At 53.9% G+C, this 22,246-nt stretch overlaps 1 protein-coding gene across 1 annotated transcript; it reads left to right on the forward strand.

The window, feature by feature from the left end:
• Window positions 1-3,877: 3,877 nt before the first annotated feature.
• SF3A3 (splicing factor 3a subunit 3) lies at window positions 3,878-18,700 on the forward strand. Its single transcript, XM_029081188.1, has 17 exons — window positions 3,878-4,009; window positions 5,661-5,708; window positions 6,780-6,832; window positions 6,940-7,045; window positions 10,482-10,554; window positions 11,376-11,467; window positions 11,931-12,013; window positions 12,388-12,526; window positions 14,049-14,117; window positions 14,671-14,738; window positions 14,921-15,028; window positions 15,802-15,871; window positions 16,577-16,741; window positions 16,843-16,953; window positions 17,573-17,663; window positions 17,867-17,922; window positions 18,386-18,700. The coding sequence occupies exons 1-17, from the start codon at window positions 3,914-3,916 to the stop codon at window positions 18,461-18,463; spliced, it is 1,506 nt and encodes a 501-aa protein (XP_028937021.1). The 5' UTR covers window positions 3,878-3,913; the 3' UTR covers window positions 18,464-18,700.
• The last annotated feature ends 3,546 nt before the right edge of the window (window positions 18,701-22,246 follow it).

Below are 22,246 nucleotides of genomic sequence, written 5' to 3' on the forward strand. Positions count from 1 at the left end.
AAAAATCTACAAACTCTGACTCGTAAAACATCCCCTCCTCTCTCAACGAACTCCCCACCCCAAGGGGAGCGGAAGGAATGTGGCGTAGTGGAAAAAGCACAGGCCTGGGAGTCAGAAGGCCCGAGGTCTAATCCCGGCTCCGCTACGCGTCTGTTGTGTGACCTTGGGTTAGTCACTTAACCGCTCGGTGCCACGGTTGTCTCATTTGTAAATGGGGATTAAGACAGTGAGCCCCGTGTGGGACGTGGAATGTGTCCAACCTGATTAGCTCATATCTACCCCAGCCCTTACTCCGGTGCCTGGCAGAAAGTAGTAAATATTAAACAAATATCATAAAAAGAAGGCGTGGGATCCTCTGAGACAATAATCCGTAGCACGCCACCTTTTAGCACGGCCTAGTGGAAAGAGCACAGTCCAGGCGTCAAAAGGTTCTAATCCCACCTCTGCCAGTTGCCGGCTGCCTAATCCTGGGCAAGTCCATTACCTTCTCTGTGCCTCGGTTACCCCGCCTGTAAAATGGGGAAAAGTTTATTATGAGCCAGGCACTGTACTAAGCGCGACGGTGGACAGAAGCAAATCGGGTTGGATGCAGTTCCCGTCCCACGTAGAGCTCACAGTCTTAATCCCCATTTTACAGATTCATTCATTCATTCAATCGTATTTATCGAGTGCTTACTGTGTGCAGAGCACTGTACTGAGCGCTTGGAAAGTTCAATTGGGTAACAAACAGAGACAATCCCTACCCAACGGGCTCACAGTCTAGAAGGGGGGAGACAGGCAACAAAAGAAAGCAAAGCAAGTGGATAGGCATCCAGAGCATCAGTGTAAATAAATAGAATTATAATAATCATAATGTTGGTATCTGTTAAGCGCTTACTATGTCCCGAGCGCTGTTCTAAGCGCTGGGGTAGATACAGGGTCATCAGGTTGTCCCACGTGCGGCTCACAGTCTTAATCCCCATTTTACAGATGAGCTAACTGAGAGTAGTTGAAGTGACCTACAGATGAGGTACATTTTACAGATGAGGTAGCCGAGGCCCCCAAGAAGTTAAGTGACTTGCCCAGAGTAACACAGCTGATCGGTGGCGGAGTCGGGATTAGAACCCGTGACCTTCTGACTCCTAGACCCGTGCTCTATCCACTACGCCATGCTGCTTCTCAATTACAGATATATAAGGCACAGAGAATAATAATAATATTAATGGTATTTGTTAAGAGTCCCAAGCACTGATCTAAGCGCTGGGGGAGACAGACACCAGGTTTTCAGGTTGCCCCAGGTGGGGCTCAGAGTCTTAACCCCCATTTTACAGATGAGGTAACTGAGGCCCAGGGAAGTGAAGCGACTTGCCCAAGGTCACTGAGCAGACAAGTGGCAGAGGCAGAATTAGAACCCTCTGCCTCCCAGGCCCGTGCTCTAATAATAATGTTGGTATTTGTTAAGCGCTTACTGTGTGTGCCAAGCACTGTTCTAAGCGCTGGGGTAGATACAGCGTCATCAGGTCGTCCCACGTGAGGCTCACAGTCTTAATCCCCATTTTACAGATGAGCTAACTGAGAGTAGTTGAAGCGTCCTGCCCAGAGTCACACAGCAGACAAGGGGCAGAGCCGGGATTAGAACCCATGTCCCCTGACTCCTCAGCCCGGGCTCTTTCCACTGAGCCACGCTGCTTCTCCGGGCAGGGATTGTCTCTCCCCGTTGCCCAATTGTCTATTCCAAGCGCTTAATCCAGTGCTCTGCACATAGTAAGCGCTTGATAGATACCATTATAAATACTTAGAGAAGCAGCGTGGTTCAGTGGAGAGAGCACGGGCTTGGACGTCAGAGGTCACGGGTTCTAATCCCACCTCCGCCACCGGTCAACTGTGTGACTTTGGGCAAGTCACTTGACTTCTCTGGGCCTCAGTCCCCTCATCTGGAAAATGGGGATGAAGACTGGGAGCCCCACGTGGGACCACCTGCTGACCTTGTATCTCCCCCAGCGTTCTAGAACCGCGCTCGGCCGTAGGAAGCTCTTTCAGCCGTGTGACTGTGGGCCAGTCAGTTCACTTCTCTGGGCCTCAGTGACCTCATCTGTAAAATGGGGATGAAGACTGTGAGTCTCACGTGGGACCACCTGATGACCCTGTATCTAGCCCAGCGCTTAGAACAGTGCTCTGCACATAAAAATAATGATAATGTTGGTATTTAAGTGCTTACTATGTATTGAGCACTGTTCTAAGCGCTGGGGTAGATACAAGGGAATCAGGTTGTCCCAGGTGGGGCTCACGGGGGAGGGGGGCAAAGGACTTCTCCCTCTGCTGCCTCACTGCCCCCCCTTCACCTCCCCTCTGCTAAACTCCCTTTCCCCCCTTTCCCTCTGCTCCTCCCCGTCTCCCTTCCCCTCCCCTCAGCACTCTGCTCATCTGCTCATTTGTATATATCTTTATTACCCTATTTATTTTATTAATGAGGTGTCAGTCCCCTTGATTCTATTTATTGCTATTGTTTTTGTCCATCTGTCTCCCCGACCAGATTGTGAACCCGTCAATGGGCAGGGACTGTCTCTATCTGTCGCCGAATTGTCCATTCCAAGCGCTTAGTCAAGTGCTCTGTACATAGTAAGCGCTCAATAAATGATAATAATAACGTTGGTATTTGTTAAGCGCTTACTATGTGCCGAGCACCGTTCTAAGCGCCGGGGTGGATTCAGGGTCATCAGGTTGTCCCACGTGAGGCTCCCAGTCTATTGAAGGAATAATCAGCGCTCAATAAATACGAAGGAATTTATTCTTGATTCTATTTATTCTTGATTCTATTTATTTGCTCTTGATTCTATTTATCTGCTATTGTTTTAATGAGATGTTCATCCCCTTGATTCTATTTATTGCTTTTGTTTTTGTCTGTCTCCCCTGATTAATAATAATAATAATGTTGGTATTGCTAAGCGCTTACTACGAGCAGAGCACTGTCCTAAGCGCTGGGGTAGATACAGGGGAATCAGGTTGTCCCACATGAGGCTCACAGTTTATCCCCCTTTTACAGATGAGGTCACTGAGGCCCAGAGAAGTGAAGTGACTCGCCCACAGTCACCCAGCTGACAAGTGGCAGAGCCGGGATTCGAACCCGTGACCTCTGATTCCCAAGCCCGGGCTCTTTCCCCTGACCCAATCGAGTTGTCCCATAAAGATTATTATTAATAATAACGATAATAATGTTGGTATTTGTTAAGCGCTTACTATGGGCAGAGCACTGTCCTAAGCGCTGGGGGAGATACGGGGTCATCAGATGGTCCCCCATGAGGCTCCCAGTGAATCCCCCTTTTACAGATGGGGGAACTGAGGCCCAGAGAAGTGAAGCGACTCGCCCACAGTCACCCAGCTGACCAGGGGCAGAGGCGGGATTCGAACCCATGACCTCGGCCTCCCACCCCCATGCTCTTTCCACTGAGCCCCGCTGCTGATGAGACTGTGAGCCCGTCAGGGGGCAGGGACGGTCTCCGTTCCCGATTTGTCCATTCCAAGCGCTTAGTCCCGTGCTCTGCACATAGGAGGCGCTCAGTAAATACGAACGAACGAACGAACGAACGAATGAATGAATGAATGAATGAATGAATGACCGACCGCGCAGGGCCCCTGCCCGGGCGCAGTCCCCCCCCTCCCCCGCGGCGGCCGGCAGGGGGCGCTGGCCGGCGCCGTTTCCCGACGCGACCAGCAGGGGCCGCTGTGTGCGAGGCCGGGCGGGGCCGGGGCCGGCGGTGCGTCCCCGTCAGGGGCCCCCTCGGTGCTCCCCCGAAAGGCTTCCGCCGGCGGCGGCGGCGGCGGCGGCGGAGGCCGGAACCTCGGGGCGGCGACGGAACCTCGGGGCGGCGGCGGCGGCGGCGGGCGGAGCGTGTTCTCGGTGCGGCCTTCCGGCGGCGGTGGGACGAGGGCCAAGATGGAGACCATCCTGGAGCAGCAGCGCCGCTACCATGAGGAGAAGGAGCGCCTCATGGACGTCATGGCCAAGGAGATGCTCACCAAGAAGTCCACGGTCACCGGGAGGCGGGGAGGGGACGGGCCCGGGGGGGCGGGGGGGAGGGCGGGGGGCGCCAAGGCCGCTCCCCTCGCCGGGCCTCAGTGATCCCCTCTCTAAAATGGGGGGGGGGCGGAGCCCCACGGGGGACCCACCTGCTCTCCCTGCAGCTCCCCCAGCGCTCACAACGGCGCTCCGCGCGTGGCGAGCGCTTAGCAAATGCCAACGTTCTGATTCTTCTCCTCTGGGCCTCAGTGACCTCATCTGTAAAATGGGGCTGGAGACGGGGAGCCCCACGGGGGACCACCTGATCGCCTTGGATCCCCCCCAGCGCTTAGAACGGGGCTCCGCACCTAGTAAACGCTTAACAGATACCGTCATTGGGATTATTCTCCTCTGGGCCTCAGTGACCTCATCTGTAAAGTGGGGATGGAGACCGGGAGCCCCACGGGGGACCACCTGACTGCCCTGGATCTCCCCCAGCGTTTAGAACAGTGCTTGGCACATAGTAAACGCTTAACAGATACCGTCATTAGGATTATTCTTCTCTGGGCCTCAGTTCCCTCATCTGTAAAATGGGGATGGAGACTGGGAACTCCATGGGGGACAACCTGATCGCCTTGTATCCCTCCCCCCCCCCCAGCGCTTAGAACAGTGCCTGGCACAAAGTAAGCGCTTAACAAATACCAACATTATTATTATTAAAATGGGGATGAAGACTGGGAGCCGCACAGGGGACAAACTGTCCTGGATCCACCCCAGCGCTTAAAACAATGCTTGGCACATTGTCAGTGCTTAACAAATACCAACTTTATTATTATTATTAAAATGGGGATGAAGACTGGGAGCCCCACAGGGGACGACCTGACTGCCCTGTATCTCCCCCAGCGCTTAGAACAGTCCTTGGCACGTAGTAAGCGCTTAACAAATAGCAACATTGTTATTATCCAGGGTCCCCCCGGGACCCAGGCCTCTTTGGCTCCCCTCCTCCCGCCTTTCAGTCCGTCCATCCGTCATTCAGTCATTCATTCAATCGTATTTCTTGAGCACTGAGCGCTTGGGATGCGCAGTTGGGCAACAGAGAGAGGCGTAATCCCTGCCCAGCAACGGGCTCACGATCTAAAAGGAGGGAGACAGCAAAATAGATAAATAGAATCATAGATATATACACATCATTCATTCGGTCATATTTATTGAGCGCTTACTGTGTGCAGAGCAGTGGACTAAGCGCTTGGAATAGACAGTTGGGCAACAGAGAGAGACCATCCCTGCCCAACGACGGGCTCAGAGTCTCAAAGGGGGAGACAGACAACAGAACAAGTAGTCTGGCATCAATATCATCAAGATAAAAAGAATCACAGATATCTACACATTACTAATACAATAGACTAATAAGTAATATATATATATACACACATATGCACAAGTGCTGTGGGGAGGGGAAGGAGGAGCAGAGGGAAAGGGAGGGCTCAGTCTGGGAAGGCCTCTCGGAGGAGGTGAGCTCTCACTAGGGCTTTGAAGAGGGGAAGAGAATTAGTTTGGCGGAGGTGAGGAGGGAGGGCGTTCCGGGACGGCGGCAGGACGTGGGCCGGGGGTCGACGGACAGGCGCGAACGGGGGACCGGGAGGAGGTTAGAGGCAGAGCCTTATCTCTCCTTGTCTCCCTCCAGCTTCGGGACCAGATCAACTCGGATCACCGCACCCGGGCGATGCAGGACGTAAGTGCCAAACACCCCTGGGCCCAGCCAGGACCCCGAGAGGTCAGGCCAGGGCGATGGGCTCCCGCCCGCCTGGCCGCTGGACCGCCCCCCCCCCCCCCCCCCGGGGCTTTGCTTTGGTAATATAAATGATCATGATGGTGTTTAATAACGATGGCTTTTGTTAAGCGCTTATTACGTGCCAGGCACTCATTCGTTCAGTCTTATTTATTGAGCGCTTACTGTGTGTAGAGTGCTGGACTAGGCGCTTGGAATGTACAGTTGGGCAACAGAAAGAGACCATCCCTGCCCAACAACGCGCTCACAGTCTAAAACGGGGAGACAGCCAAATAAAACGAGTAGACAGGCATCATTACCATCAAGACCGTGACCCTGTTGGTGGATAATGTTTTGTTTCATTTCTCCCTCTCTGTTGCCAGTCACCCCTCCCCTCTTTTTATTTTCAGATTGTGGGCCCCCCGAGGGTTAGGGACCGTCTCTTAATTCCCACCCTTGTAGGTTTTTCCAGCATTTAGCCCTGTGCTGCGCACATGCTAAGCGCTTAGTAAATACAACTACGGCAACAGAAGACCCCTGGGGAGGAGCAGAGGGCATCGAATTGAGAGTCGATTTCTGCGTGTCGACAGCTGAAGGGTTGGAAGATGGAGAGAGGCCAGAGTTTCCTAGGCAGACCTGGAGCGGTCTCCCTGCACACAGACTTGTGACCGAGGCCGTCGGCCTCATTGCTTACGGTGGCCATCTTGCCGGATTTCGATATCCGCTGCATTTACTAAAAGTTCCCGGGGCCAGTCTGTTATCCGAGAGCGTGGCTTGCCGTTCTGCATCACTCCAGCACTCTCTCGGTTATCCTGTTGGGTAATCCCGGCTCTGGGCGAGTCACTTCACTTCTCTGTGCCTCATTTACCTCATCTGTAAAATGGGAATCAAGACCGTGAACCCCTCTTGGGACAGCCCGATTACCGCGTATCTACCCCTGCTGTTAGAACAGTGCTTGGCACATAGTCAGCGCTTAACAAACGCCATCGTTATTAGTAAGCAGGTTGACACCGAGGATTCGTTTCTGTTTTTCAGAGATACATGGAAGTCAGTGGGAACCTGAGAGACTTGTACGACGATAAGGATGGGTAGGTGTCAGTACTGTGCCACCGAGTCCTGAGGTAAAACTGCTCACCCCGAGCTCCTCTTGTCTTATTTGGGGCTTCGGGTTTATCTCATGTGTCTAAAATCGCAGATTACGGAAGGAGGAACTCAGTGCCATCTCGGGACCCAACGAATTCGCGGAATTCTATAACAGACTCAAACAGATAAAGGAATTCCACCGGAAGCACCCAAACGAGGTAAACCTCCCCTCCCTCTGAGGATTGACTCCGTACTGGGGCAGTTGTGATGGTTCAGGGCGTCCATCTAGATGCTACACGTATCGCTCCAAAACCTTCGACGGCTACATTCCTCCCCAAATCAAGCGGAAGCTCCAGACCTTTGCCTTTAAGGAATTCCCAATGCCCCCCTCCCTCTCATTTACCCACGCCCTTCTCCCACCACACCCCAGCTCTCACTCTTCTTTCTTCTTCAGCTCAGTCACCTCCTTGGGCTTCATTTTTGACTGTCCTGCCTCCGACCTCTTGCTCACACCTTTCATCCTCCCCGGCACTCTCCCTCCACTTCAAACCTGCTGGGATCCCAGCTCCCTCTATCTTTACAGTCCTTCTGAAATCCTTCCTCCCCCAGGGGGCCTCCCCCCGGGTAATTTTTCTTCTCCCAAGGTCACGCCTTCCTGACTCCCACCTCGTCACTTCCGTGCCCTCTCTGCGTTTTACGCTCACAGCCACCGCAGCGTTTCTGCCGTAAGCACCTGGGCGACCACATCCTCTCTTTCCATCTAGCTGTAATTATTTTGTGTCTGTCTTCCCTGCTAGATTGTAATCTGCACGCAGGCAGAGAACATGTCTGCTCATTCTCTTGTATTCCCCCAAGCATTCAGTACTGGACTCAACGAGCAGGGTCTCAAGAAATACAACTGATTGACCAATTAGGACAGAGCCCTAGTTTAATACTAATTATCTCATCGCCCAATTCAGTGTAAGTACGACTGATGATTCAGTGGACACCTTGTTGGAAGCACTAGAAAAAGAAGGCAAGAGGAAAGAATATCTTTTCATTTGTGCCTGGCGTTACCTACCCACCTCAGTTGATTCGCTTAGGCCGTGTCGTTTGATAGTACTATTTCCAAAACTCTTTCCGACGGGCGGGCGGCACTGCGTCAGTCTCTGAAGCAACAGGCTCTGGTGTGTGCTTGTCCTGTTGCGTCGGATGTCTGCTGGCTCGTGGCACGGCATCGAGCGTGGCTTAGTGGAAAGAGCCCACGCTCGGGGGTCGGGGGTTCGAAACCCAAGTCCACCACTTGTCCGCTGGCTGGCCTGGGGCAAGTCACTTCACTTCTCTGGGCCTCAGTTACCTCATCTGTAAAAGCGGGGGTTAAAAAACGCGAGCCCCACGTGGGACAATCTGGTTACCCCGTATCTACCCCAGCGCTTAGAACAGTGCTCGGCACATAGTAAGCGCTTAAATACCATAATTATTATTATTAACATCATCCTCTGCTCAGTTTAGCCAGAAGTGGATTTAGTGGGTAAAATTCTGGCCTTCACTTTCCAACGTATTGCATCCCCTGCTCACCTACTTCTTTGCCGTACCCACTTCCCTGGCAAGGACAAGAAAATGCTCACACTTGCATCACTTGCAAGCTCACCATCCTAAGTCCAAAAATTTACAATTACTATTCATAATAATGAACAGGAATTATGGAATTGGATAAGCACTTATTATGAGCCAAGCACTGTATTTGGTTCTGGGGTACATACAAGATCATCAGGTCCCACATGAGACTCACTGTCCGAGTAGGAGAGGGAACAGGTATTGAATCCCCCATTTCACAGACGAGGGAACTGAGGCACAGGGAAGTTAAGTGACCTACCCAAGGTCACGCAGAAGGTACGTGGCGGAACCGGGGTTAGAACCCAGATCCTCCGACTCCCAGGCCCGGGCTCTTTCCACCAGGCCACACTGCTTCTTTCCCTGTCAGAGTGGGAGATCCGTCAGCATTCCTCCCACCCCGGGTCCTCCCGTATCACGAGAGTCGCGTTCCTGCAAAAGCCCGCCTGAAGACAGACTCGTTTCGTAGCACTCCACCTTTCCAACCCAACACGCGCGTGCACAGCTGTTATTTCCCCACCCACGGGACATCCTGTCCAAACCGGCTCATGGGTTGTCGGACAAACGTTCCCTAACTCCCCGACGTGGATCCAGCCAGGTCGCCTAGTGAGGACACGTGATCCGGCAGAACCGAATGTACTAACGTTTATTCGGCCCTTAGAGTGTGTACCACACTCTACCAAGAGCCGCGTGGGTAATTGCAAGAAAACCAATTAAGGCCGGGGCCCCGGCCCACGAGGGACTCACTCTCCCAAGTGGGGCGGAGCAGCCACGGAAAGCAATTAAACTAATTCGAACAACAAGCTGAAATTCAACCGGCCGGAATGGCACGAGAAAGACCATGCAGGGGAAATTGGGCCTGCAGTGGGGACAGGAGACGGGGGCGGCCTTCGCGTCTTAGCACCCACCGGGTCAGCCACAAGCAGTCTTTTAATAATCGTCAATAATGATGGTATTTGTTAAGCGCTTACTATTCGCCAGGCGCTGGACTAAGTGCTGGGGCTCATACAAGCAAATCGGGTGGGACACAGTCCCTTTCGCAGGTGGGGCTCAAAGTCTCAATCCCCCTTTTGCAGACGCGGTAACTGAGGCCCAGAGAAGTGAAGTGACTTGCCTAAAGTCACACAGCAGACAAAAGGCAGAGGCACCATTAGAACCCGTGACCTTCTGACCCCCAGGCCCGTGCTCTCTCCGCTACGCTGCTTAGAAAGACGGGAAGGCAGTCTTTGCCCCCACGCGGCCGAGTGGCACGAGGTGGCATGGAGGGTCCGGGCGGTGGGAGTTCCCGCTTGTCCCCACCCTCTGCTCCTGAGGGAGGCCGCCCCGGGCAACACGTGAACTCCACAGCCCCGCTGAGATGGACGCCCCGGTCATGTAATTCCTCCCCAGTACTCCGTGATGCACACCTCCCCCGCCAAACCTCTTTGCAACAAAAACAGGAGAGCTGACTTAGGGGATCTGGGTTGTATGGAGTTATTTTCCAGAATGCTTTTTAAGTGCTGCAACAATAGAGTGTTAGATAATTTGGTTCCGAGGAGTTGGCGGTAAAGAGATTTTACTGAGCGTGACGTTTTCTTCTCAACGGCAATCTGCCCTCCCTTTCTTTAGAAAGCCAGAGGCAGAGGGGCATCGATAATACCTCCTTATAATGAAAACTCCAGTTAACGACTCTTTCTGCTGGTCCCGTCAACCCGCTATACAGTTTCTTACCTACTGAAGGAGAGCCAGACAAATCGCCCCCAAACTGGTCCCCCCAGTCTTGTGCAAAGAGATTTTTGCGCCACAGAGAATCTTAAACCTCTGAGGACTTCAGTGTCTGAGCCAGGTCGGTCGGAGCCGGGGGAAGGCTTCAGGTGGGAACTTGCAAACCGTCAATCAGTGGTATTTTTCGAGTGCTTGCTGTGTGTGGAGCACCGTTCTAAGCGCTTGAGAGATTACGGTACGAGAGTTGGTCGACGCAAACTCTTCCCACAAGGAACTTCCAGTCTCACACACCCTTGGTTTCCCCCCTGGAACGATTTAATCAGTCACGGGTGGTTTGCCTCTGCTGTCTTTCCAAAGATCTGTGTGCCCATGTCGGTGGAATTTGAGGAGCTCCTGAAAGCCAGAGAGAATGCCAGCGAAGAGGCTCAGAGTAAGTGGTATTTCGAGGCTTGTCTTTCACAGGGGGCCTTTCTAGCCGATTACGGGGTGGAGTCCGTCTCAGCGCTGCGAAACAGATGAGGTCGGAGCCACGTTCTCCCCTGTTCCCACTCAAGTGGGGTGTCTGTCGATCTCTTTAGTCCATGTGACGTCCCCTGTAGGTGTTAGGCTTTAGAAACTATTGAGGAGAGCAAACCAGCTCCTTACCTGGCTTTCTGGACGTTCCGACTGAAAGCAGATCATCAGAATAGCAATCGGCCAGGCTAAAGGCCTCTCTAGCCTCCCGGCATTTGTCCCAGCCGCGACGGAGATTATCGTCCTCCCCTCTCTTCCCCATCTCTGTCACAGTCGCCGTGACTTTCCAAGCTTCTGCGGCTACGTCTCCGAGCTCGCTCGGCGGGTCCGAGGAATCTCGACCGGTCCCCTTTCCACTCGACTGACCGCTGTCAGTCGAGGCTGTTCCCCGCCCATCCGCCTCGCAGGATACCAGGTTCAACCCACAGCTTGGCCTTGACCCTGAGAAAGGATGATTCCCCACTGGCTCACTCGGGCAGGCTCAGTTAGGAACAGATTCCCTCGGCCTCAAGGTGGATCATCGAAGTTCTCTTGTGTTTAGGAGCACATTAAGAGCTCATTACATCCCGCTCGGATTATCTGGGAAGCTTTTCCGCCTAAGGCAGATGGGCATCAGGAAGGGAGAGCCCATCGGACTGTCCCGTGGGTCAAGAGGGGGTCTTTGGGAGGTTTGGGGCCGGGGAAGGTGAGATGGCGGGCAGAGGCAGCCGCTGGACCTCAGCGAAATCCGTTCCTCAGATCTGGTGGAGTTCACCGACGAAGAAGGTTACGGGCGCTACCTGGATCTTCACGACTGCTACCTGAAGTACATTAACCTGAAAGCCTCCGAGGTAAGTGCGTCTCTTACCAGAACGGGAATGCGGATCAAGAAGCCAATGAAATGAGATCCATAGGCCCCGTCCCAAGTATAGTTTGCTGGCGCACGGGGCAGATGCATTTCGTTTCCGCACAGGCTTGTTGAAGAGCTGCGGCCAAGTTCCCAAGGGGTCAGTGCCCCTACTCCAGACTTTCCATTTATGCACAAGAATTCAACATGGTGCTTTTATTTCCACAACAGCATTGTCTCTACTTTGCTCTGTAATGCTCAGGATTAGAGTTGGGGACTGCTAAGGAGGGGGGTGGACCAGGTATTGGGAAAAGTCAGCAAGAAGAAAAGGGCTGGAGTGAGCCGGCCCCCGTCTTCAGGCTGAGGGTGAATCTCCCCCTGCAGCCGGACCCTGCCTGGTGATATTTTCTGGTTAATGGAAGGTGCTGCACAGGCTGCTCAGTCGGGCTTTGATCGCTTATTTTTAGAAACTGGATTACATCACTTACCTGTCCATCTTCGACCAGCTGTTTGATATTCCGAAGGAGAGGAAAAACACAGACTATAAAAGGTGAGCACTTTGATTTCCCGGCCTCCTCCTAAAAATTGCATTTTCTTACTCTTATCTGTGGTCAGATTCCTCGCCCCTTCGGTTTTAAAGCACCCACCCTCTTCTGGCCCTTGGACAGCGTGTGTTTTCCACCTCTGTGGCCAGAGGCCCATCTCACGATGACGTGCCATTAGAAATGGAGGTGGGGAGTGGGGACAGTGAAAGGCCCTGCCGTTCGGCGCTTATTCCCCGGAAGCCAAATGAGGTTCCTCTCTCCGGGGCCCCCAAAACCAGCGGTATTTAGTGCAGGGAAAAGAGGCTCTTAGGGTTGGGGGACTGAGTGGAGGATTACGTTCCCGCCACCACCTGACTTTCCATATCTGCTTGTCCGCTAGATACCTAGAGATGCTTCTAGAGTACCTCCAGGATTACACGGACAGGGTGAAGCCTTTGCAGGACCAGAACGAGCTGTTTGGAAAGATTCAGAACGAATTTGAGAAAAAGTGGGATAACGGCACGTTTCCCGGATGGCCGGTGAGTCGGGAGTGGAGAAGTGCTTCGGGGGAAACCGACTTGTCCCCTGAGGTCAGGCCTGGAGAACACGGCGTATCTGCCCCCTCAGGGCTATCTTGCCTTGCTCCTAAGCAGTCAACTCTCAGTTATTCCCACCAATGGTGAGGCGCAGATAATACAGAACAGCAGATAAAACAGCAGGGGAGACTGCATGGACCTGAGTCAGTCAATGAATCAGTGGTATCTATTCATTCGGTCATTCATCCAGTCATACTTATTGAGCGCTTATTGTGTGCAAAACATTGTACTGAGTGCTTGGGAGATTACAATTTAACAATAAACAGGTTCATTCCCTGCTCAAAACTATTCACTGAGCGCTTACTGTGTCCAGAGCACTGTGTTAAGTGCTCTTCCCGGGCAGGGAACGTGACTGCTAATTCTGGTGTATTGTGCGCTTAGTACAGTGCTCTGCCCATAGCGCTTAGTAAGTACGATTGATTGATTGGGAAAGTACAATACAACAGAATTGGTAGACCCGATCCCTGCCTACCAGGACCTTGCAGTCTAAAGGACTCCGTGGAGCCTAGAGAAACTTGGTGTAGGGAAAAGTGGGTTCCACCATTCGGGAGATGGTGGAGTTGGGGTTCAGTTCATTAAAAACAGTAAATTTATTAAGCACTGTGGGAAGCACTGTCTTAAATGCTGGGAAGAATAGATGGTTAATGTTAATGTTGGTATTTTTTAAGCGCTTACTATGTGCCGAGCACTGTTCTAAGCGCTGGGATAGACACAGGGGAATCAGGTTGTCCCACGTGGGGCTCACAGTCTTAATCCCCATTTTGCAGATGAGGTAACTGAGGCACCGAGAAGTTAAGTGACTTGCCCAAAGTCACACAGCTGACAAGCGCCGAGCCGGGATTCGAACCCATGACCTCTGACTCCAAAGCCCTTGCTCTTTCCACTGAGCCACGCTGCTTCTCAGCCACGCTGCTTCTCAGCGTGTTGCGATTTTAGAGGCAGTTCCTGACACACAAGGGGCTCCCAATGAAAGGATGGAAGGGGAATAATCACGCAGAGGGGGAAAAACCTAAAAATAACTGAATCATTAACCGTGAACAGTAACAACGGTTCATTCCCCATCGTTCGGCTGCCCCGAACCCGGCGACCGGCCTTTATCTAAACCGTCATTACCTGCCTGGAGGTCTCCACGCTGTGGAGGTGGCTTCTGCCTGCTCTGCTCCCGTGGGGGCGGAGCGTTTTGGTGTCCAGCCCTGGCCCCCAGACTGCTCCCCTCTCCCCCGCCGCCCACCATGGGCTTTCCATTTTGGAGAGGAAGCCAGTGCGGAGTTTAAATGTCCACCGTGGATAATCCACTCCTGGTAAACCCAGAGCTGTTCCCCCTACATCCTTCAGTGAGAATCGGGTTCCTCCATCTTCTGGCTCAAAAAGGTGCTGATCTTCACAGCTGGTAGTTCGGGTGGAGGGCCCCCGTAGTTCCGGTTCTGCATCCAGATCTTGTCGCTCCTGTTTTTTTTCCGATCAGAAAGAGACAAGCAGTGCCCTGACCCATGCCGGAGCCCATCTGGACCTGTCCGCCTTCTCCTCCTGGGAGGTATGTTCCTCTATCTGTCGAGTGGCCGGGGAGCTCCCTGGTTGTTCGGTCCGTCCGTCAGAGGGATGAGCGCGCTTTCAGGTTGTTCTCGTACCGTGTTTCTGCTCATCGTACCTTCGGGTTTCTCCTCTTGGGGCTTCCGACGGAGCTCGAATTGGGGGTGAACAAGCTCCCCGTTGCCCGTCCTCTTTTCAGAACCTCCGTCTGCTCCACTTCTCCCTCCCCTTGCCCCCCATTATCCTGTTGCTCCCTCCTGCTCTGCCTTCCCTTGCTGTCTATCCCCAGCCATAGAGATTATTCAGATTCATAAGATCTGTGATTCTTCCCTGAGCCGGGCAAAACTAAGAGGCCCTTGGGACTTTCAGCTTCTTAATGCCCTGGGAGTCCCACCTCGGGGTTGGGGACCTGGAAGATTCCTGGGAGGGGAAAATATTGGGGAAACCGCTCATATCTTTCAACCGTTCCCGGGCCCCTGTGGTGAGCCTGAAATACTGTAGTCCTTGGAAGCTCTCTTGCATGTCCTCATTCATCTTTTTTATTTTTATTTTTTTAGGAGTTGGCCTCTCTGGGGCTGGACAGATTAAAATCCGCTCTGTTGGCTCTAGGACTGAAATGTGGCGGGTAAGAGGCCGGCCTCGTGGTCACAGAGATGCTCCGTGTCGTTTGTTCCTCTATGTGTTCGTTGTGTCCTTGGATGACTTTGGCCCCGTTCTGTCCCTGGGCCCCCAAAAACCAGCAGCATGCAATGACCCTGCGGAGGAAGACAAGTCGGGGAACCTGTTGACCCTCTTATCTCTCCACAGGACGCTAGAGGAACGAGCCCAGAGGCTCTTCAGCACGAAGGGCAAGTCCTTGGAATCCCTTGACTCGTCTCTGTTTGCCAAGAATCCCAAGTCCAAGGGTACCAAGAGGTGAGTGGGGCAGCGTGGCTCAGTGGAAAGAGCGCGGGCTTTGGAGTCAGAGGTCATGAGTTCGAATCCCAGCTCTGCCACTTGTCAGCTGTGTGACTGTGGGCAAGTCACTTCACTTCTCTGGGCCTCAGTTCCCTCATCTGTAAAATGGGGATTGAGACTGTGAGCCCCACGTGGGACAACCTGATTCCCCCGTGTCTACCCCAGCGCTTAGAACAGTGCTCTGCACATAGTAAGCACTTAACAGATACCAACATTATTATTATTATGAGTGCCTAGGATTTGGGGCCACGCATTTGGCTGTACTCTTTGCCAGGCACCGCTCTGAAGTGTTCTGCTACTCAGGCCTGGCTGCCCCTGTGGTTTGTTGGGATTGAGTGCTGCTTTTAAGAAACCATGTGGCCCCTGGGAGTCAGAAGCACCTGGGTTCTAGTACCCTCCGCCACTTGTCTGCTGTGTGACCTTGGACAAGTCACTTCATTTCTATGTACCTCAGTTACCTCATCTGTAAAATGGGGATTGACACCGTCGGCCCCATGTGGGACAGGGATTGTGTCCAGCCCGATGACCTTGTGTCTAACCCGGCGTTTAGAAGAGTGCCTGGCATATAGTAAGCACTTAACAGATACCATAAAAAAAAAAAAAGCCGGACGGGTGAGAGGCTGGGCAGAGTGTCGGGGGAAGCCTGGCTGGGTGGGCTGCAGAAAAGCCCCCTCGTGGTTCAGTCTGGGCCCCGCTGAATGGCCCGTTCCCCTACCCTCTCTCGTTTTCAGGGACACCGAAAGAAACAAAGACATCGCTTTCCTGGAAGCTCAGATCTATGAATACGTAGAGATCCTCGGGGTGAGTCTTAACTCTGCCTCCCCGGCCTGAAGGCGCCCCGCCCCCGTGCCGAGATCTCCGCAGCGGAAAGCTGCGTCCCCCCACCTGTCACCTGAGCAACAGAAAGGTAGCTGACCCTACGTTGGGGGTCAGAAACTGAAGCGTTCTGTCCCTGGCACGGTTCAGGCAGATCGCCACAGTCTTGGCAAAAGCTGGAGGGTGAATCTAGCCCTGCCTCCTTATCGGGCAAGTGCCCAGTCCCAGGAGAAGCCCCCAACCCCCCCCCCCCCCCCCCCAGGATGCACATGGGTCTCTTTGACAGCAGGTGACAGTTCCGCCCTTGGAGCCAGAGACGGGGGGCCACAGCTCCTCCTGATCGGCTTCTTAGGTGTCCTCACCTGGGTAACCCACCCTGCCAGAGCACCCGATGCCCAGGGATCTCTGTCATCCTGTTCATGCGTTAGGAAGTAGTCCCCTGCTGCAGGGGAGATCACCTCGATACCGTTGCTGGAGGCCGGGAAGACATTTTCTCCTCTTAGCCCATGTTATCTTTTTCTCGGGGAAGCTAAAGATGTGGCAGCACATCTGACAGGAAACCTCAGACGGTCATCCTCGGCCACGGGGGCCGGGAGACGGTGCGGAGTCCGAGAGGACGAGTAGCCTGACCGGCCTTCCCTTTCTCCGCCTTTCTCGCTTAACTTCTTGCCCCGCGTCCTCCCGCCTCAGGAACAGAGGCACCTCACCCACGAGAACGTGCAGCGCAAGCAGGCACGGACCGGAGAGGAGCGAGAGGAGGAGGAGGAGGAGCAGATCAGCGAAAGCGAAAGCGAAGATGAAGAGAACGAGATTATATACAACCCCAAAAACCTGCCGCTCGGCTGGGACGGCAAAGTGAGTATCCACCCCCCGGCTTAACTGAGCCACGAGGTGGGGCCGCAACCCTGGCTGCCTGAACTCACCTTCGTTTGATTTTTTTTTCCCCCCCACTCCAGCCCATCCCCTACTGGCTGTATAAACTGCACGGCCTGAACATCAACTACAACTGCGAGATCTGCGGGAACTACACCTACAGGGGACCCAAGGCCTTCCAGCGGCACTTTGCGGTGAGGGATCCGGGCGGTGTGGCGAGGGAGAGGGCCGAGGCCAGAAACGGTCAACCCCTTCCGGGGTGGCGGAAGGAGGCCGACCGGTTCTGACGGATCTGTTCTCTCGCCGGGCCTGTGGTCTAGTCACCTGTGAATCCGGGGGCCCCCGAAGGACTCCTAAATTCAGAGGTTCAGGTTTTAGAAAAGACATAGTCCCTGCCCTCAGGAAACGCCCAATCTGACAGGGGAGGCTGGGTTAGGTACTCAAACGAAGGCCACCTCTGAGCAAAATATATTGACAAGAAGGAAAAAGGATTTGGCTTTTTCTTGTAGGATAAAGCTTCCTATAAGCTTAAGAGCTTTTTTGGGGAGAAGAGGTAGTGATAATGCAGGGCACGTTGCGGTTGCGCCGTGTTCACGGTGCCAGGGCCGTAATCCTCCTGCTCTGATGGAACTGGAGGGCGGCTTTTCCAGGGGAAATCCATCTGTTGCTGGGGCTGAAAATCTGAGAGCACAAAAATGGGAAAATCCAATGTCTCGGGCCAGCGTCTCGCGGAAGGAGATCAGAACTTGGTCACCAGAGCCTCCCCTGGTTCCTGTTTCATATTGTCTCTGCTTTTTCCCTCTTCCCCTCCAGGAGTGGCGCCATGCCCATGGCATGCGGTGCCTGGGCATCCCCAATACCGCCCACTTCGCCAACGTGACACAGATCGAAGATGCCGTGTCCCGTAAGTGACCCTCAGCGCTCCTCTGCAGCCCCTTCTGGCATTTGGGTGGAGATCCTGGGGAGACTGGCGTGGGCAATCCCCCCCCCCCCCCCCCCCCAAAAGAGATTCCAGCGGTAGGGGGCAGGGGCCGGCATTAGGATACCGGACTGGACCGGACCGGGCTCCCGTTGGCCATACTGACCGTTGGTCGCTTCTCATTCCAGTGTGGGCCAAGCTGAAGTTGCAGAAAGCCTCTGAGCGGTGGCAGCCTGACACGGAGGTAAGTGATCGCGAGAGAAGTTAAAGGGAGAGGGTGGCCGGCCAGCCTGCCCTGGGGCCAGCGCACAGTCCGAGCCGCTGACCCCCCAGGCTCTCCTGGTGCAGAGCAGGGAGGTGGCGAGGAGTTGGGCGAAACGGAGCCGGGACCGGTCTGCCACGCGGCCCGGTTCCTGAGATGACTTCCTTCTGGGATCCTGGGAAATCGCTCATTCTGTGGAGAAAACATCCAACCCTGCCCCAGAGTCCCTTAAGGAAGTCCCTCGCCCACCCTGGGACAGCCCCTGGGGACAGCCCGGCCTCGCGTCCTCGGGCCGACCCGGCTGTCAGACGGGTAGCCCCCGTCGGAGTTGGCTCGGGTGGGCGGGACTGGGCAGGTAGTGGCCCAGAGCCCACCTACACCACCCTCTTGGTCTCCGGGTTCGGCACGGAAGGTTGGGCCTGACAGATCTCTCTCCCTTTTTCAGGAGGAGTACGAGGACTCCAGTGGGAACGTGGTGAATAAGAAGACGTACGAAGACTTGAAACGTCAAGGACTGCTTTAGTGTCCGGGGGGAGGCGGAGGAGGCTGGGGAGGCCCGGCTTCATTTGGCCGGGCCGGGGGCTCCCGGCGCTCCGCGTCGCCCTTCCCGCCGGAGCACGCGTTTCCGAGGACTCTTTGCTACATAGTCTAATTTTCTAGCGGGCATCTCGAGGAAACCGGAGCCGCCGACGTGTAAAGGGGTCAGGACGTACATTTTAACTGGGTTTTCTATTAAAAAGGATCGAGCGGGAAAATAAAACCGGCCTCGTCTCGCAACCCTCTAGTACCCCGGAGCGCCCCGAGGCCTCCGTCCCCCCCACCGCCTCTTCCACCATCACCGAGCAGCCCTCTCTGCCTCTCCGGCATCTCGCTCGAAGTAATGACACCTGCAGAGCAGAAGAGATGCCGTGTTAGGAATGATTCCTCCCCGGCCTCTCCTCTCGAGCACTGTAGGTTCTTGGAAGGAGCGAGGTCTTTGTGAGAAACTGTTAGAAGTCAGCAGATGAGGGGGAAACAGCTTGGTCTTAGAACCGTTAAGCCCAGCCCTCACAGTCCAGGACAGCGTACGGGTGGATTGTAGTTTGAGAGGGCGCAGCAGAGGACTGCGGTTCCCGGACATAGGACTTCTGTCCGGTTGATAAATGGAATGTCCCGTTAAACCTTGGGGCAACGAAAGTGTTTTCTGTTCTTCAGTCACTCTGCAGCTGATGAAGAGGTAGGTGAGCTCCTGAGGGTTCCAAGATCAGATCCTTGATGAGAGAACCTGGGGCCCTGTTCAGTAGAGGAAGCGGGGCGGGATTCTGACCGAACCGATCGAGACCCCCTTGCCTTTGAGCTCCTGGTGTTATGGACGGGAATGTGTTGCAGGTGACATTCCCGGTGTCTGGAAGCTAGTCTTTTTGGACTTCAGCTTCTTCCTCAGAACCCGAACAGTCAGCAACAAAATTCCAGCATTCCCTACCCACAGCCAATCAGCCACTGGAGGCTGAGCACTGTACTTAATGCTTGGGGAGGACAAGGGACGTTAAACACACCATCCCTGTCCTTGAAAAGCTTTTAATCTTACTAGGAGCATTTTATTCCTTAGGACCGAAGTAGGTAAGGGACCGTTTGTGAACGTTTGTGGTTTGGTTTTGCTTATAAAATACGACCCAAGATGGGCGATTTTTCAGAATTCCGTTCAGGACCCTTGGAGACCTTTTTGATTACAAGTTTTGTCCGAGATCCATCGTGACCATAATCAAGCAGAGGACTCTGTCGTCCCTTGGGTGATCTTTAACCCTCAGGACATCTCTCTAGTTGGCCAAAACTCCAAGACAGTTCTGTTCCTAAGCTGCCTGTTGATCCAGGTGCTTACTGGTGGAAGAGGTGCCCGCGGGACCCTCCGCACGGCAGAGCGGGGGGACATCCGTTGACCCGCCCCCCGCTGCCTTCTGTCTGGTTACCTCCCGCCCTCTGTTCAAGGGAAAGTGACTGCGGAAGTTCCGGCCTGGCACTTGGACAACTTAGATTTGTTTCCCTCTTTGCGTAGGGAAATGAGACCAGCCTGGGCCGGGCTCTGTTAGCCAGGACCCCGAGGCAGATCGAAAACAGTGGCGGGATGCACGGAGAGGGACCCTGGGCGGATTAGGCCCCAGTCCTGTGTACCAAATCCCAGCCTCAGTAGGGGCTGGACGGAGAGGGGACGTGATGGAGTCACCGATCAACCAATTGATCGGAAGTATTTCGGGAGTACCTGCTCTGGTCAGAAGCACCAAGGAGAGTACATTCGAATGAGTAGGCAAGATCTCTGGCATCGGGGGATTTACAATCTAGATGGGGGAGACGGTTACTAAGCTAAATTGCAGGTGGGAAGAAGTAATCCAGTATAAAAGGACTATAAGAGCTGGGGAGGATATAAGGTTCCCGGGGAGGGTTATGTCTCTGGCATTTTCCCTTCCAAGAAGCTGAGCCGGGTAGCCCCGTCTACCTGTTTAAATGTGGTTATTATTATGATTAGAAATAATAAAAATATATTGTTTCCTGGGCACCAACTGGGTGCTATGTACTTTAGACTGTGAGCCCCATGTGGAACAGGTACTGTGTCCAACCTGATTAATTTGTTTCTACCTCAGAGCTTAGAAGAGAGTTTGGCACATAGTGCTTAGTCAGATCCATAATCAAGTGCCTCAGAAGGTAAAACAAAGAAAAGCCATGGTCCCTGCCCATGAGGAGCTTAAACTCCACAGGAGAGATAAATAGAATATTTACAAAATAGAGTGAGCAGAATAGTTGATTATGCACCGATGCTGAGCGTGATAGGTGGAAATGTGGATGTCCTAGGGGTGGCTGGGGGGTTGATACGATTGAAGGTGTCGGGAATAATCCGGGAAGGTTGTCTGGAGGAGGTGGGATTTTAGGAGGGCTTCGAGCTTGTGGTCTGCCAGAACTGGGTGGGGGGGGAGTTCCAGGGCAGCTGTGTGAAGAAGGGGTTGGAGATGGGAGAGTGGGGAGAAAAGGAAGGATTGGGGCGGCTTGAGAGGAACAAAGCGGAGTTGGGAAGTAGCAGGTGAAGACAGGTGACGATCGAGACTTGGAGAGCCTTGGAGCAGACGGATGATGATCGATGTCGCACAATCGGTAGAGGCGAGACCCGTCACCTTTTGCTACTCCTGCCTGGGGGAGCCAGGATCCTCTACTCCTCCTTCCAGCTTCCCGGCCAGCAGCGAAAACCGCCCCTGCTTTAGGTTGCTGCCTTGAAACCCCAGCTGCTCAGCCTCTCCCTCAGGCTCAGTGTACCGGAATAGAGGGAGTGACTAATTTGGCCTAATTGGACCGGCCCAGCGAGGTTGATTACCGTAATCTCCCTTCCCCAAAGGGCCGGGCCGGCTGCTGGAACCAAAGAGCAGCAAGGAGCCGTATTTGGGGGGCGTGGGGGGCTCAAAGGCCTGGTCCCTTAGAGGGAGGAGTTCCTTTTTAAGGCAGGATCCCAGCCCCATTTGGGAAGGGAAGCCAGTGCTGCCTGCCCGTCACTGATCTGCTCAGCAACTTTCTCAGATTCGGACTCCTGGGCTGAATTTTAACTTCCCTCCCCCACCTGGCTTCCTTCCTACATATAGTTCTGCTCCCTTTAGCCCTTCCCCAGGACGGAGGACCCCAGACTCGTGCAAAACTTATGCCAACATCTTCCTTCAGCCCCCTGCATAAGCGGCACCAATAAGCTGCCCCTGAATCGATCCACATTTGCTCAGAAAGGGAAAATCCCCCCAGATCAGGCAGATGGGAAGTTGGTTGACCACAGGCTTGATAAGAGGAAGTTGCGATAGTTTCTGGTGCCAAGAAGGTGGTACAGGCCGAGTTAGTTGGGTCTTCCCTGGCCCGGTGCTCCTCAGGGTCCCACGGGAATCTTCCGCCGAGAAGCAGGACACCCACGTCAGTCAAACCCTAGGCCGATGGGCCTGATTTCTCAATGGTCAGGACTCCTGAAGAGCTTTCCCTCCGGCTCTCCACTGAGGCCGGGAGCCACTCTCCACCCTCGAGTGGGGAGAGGGTTAGGGGTTGCCACAGCAAAACCTCTCCTGCTTCAGCTCCGTGAGCGGGGGGAAGAGCATTTCAGGCAGAGGAAGGTGAGGTTGGGTGAGCAACGGCATCTCTCCTCCTTGCTACAGGAGGTTTGGCCCCAATTTGGGTAGTCTGGTGGTGACTATAACAATCGCTACTACTTAACAGTAAACAAAAACTAAAAATTCGATTGTAAAAACCAGTAAACCTGTTTCCAAAGGTTACCGGTGTGGGCAAAGCAGGTTACCAAGGTAGGGATCAGGTT

This window comes from Ornithorhynchus anatinus, chromosome 16 (assembly GCF_004115215.2).
Source record: "Ornithorhynchus anatinus isolate Pmale09 chromosome 16, mOrnAna1.pri.v4, whole genome shotgun sequence".
NCBI classification, from domain to species: Eukaryota; Metazoa; Chordata; class Mammalia; order Monotremata; family Ornithorhynchidae; genus Ornithorhynchus; species Ornithorhynchus anatinus.

Coding starts and splice junctions, on each gene's coding strand:
- SF3A3 (XM_029081188.1), top strand. CDS start 3,914: ATGGAGACCATCCTGGAGCAGCAGCGCCGCTACCATGAGGAGAAGGAG. Junction 16,954..17,572: donor CCTTCCAGCGGCACTTTGCG/GTGAGGGATCCG, acceptor CTTCCCCTCCAG/GAGTGGCGCCATGCCCATGG. Junction 17,923..18,385: donor GGTGGCAGCCTGACACGGAG/GTAAGTGATCGC, acceptor TCCCTTTTTCAG/GAGGAGTACGAGGACTCCAG.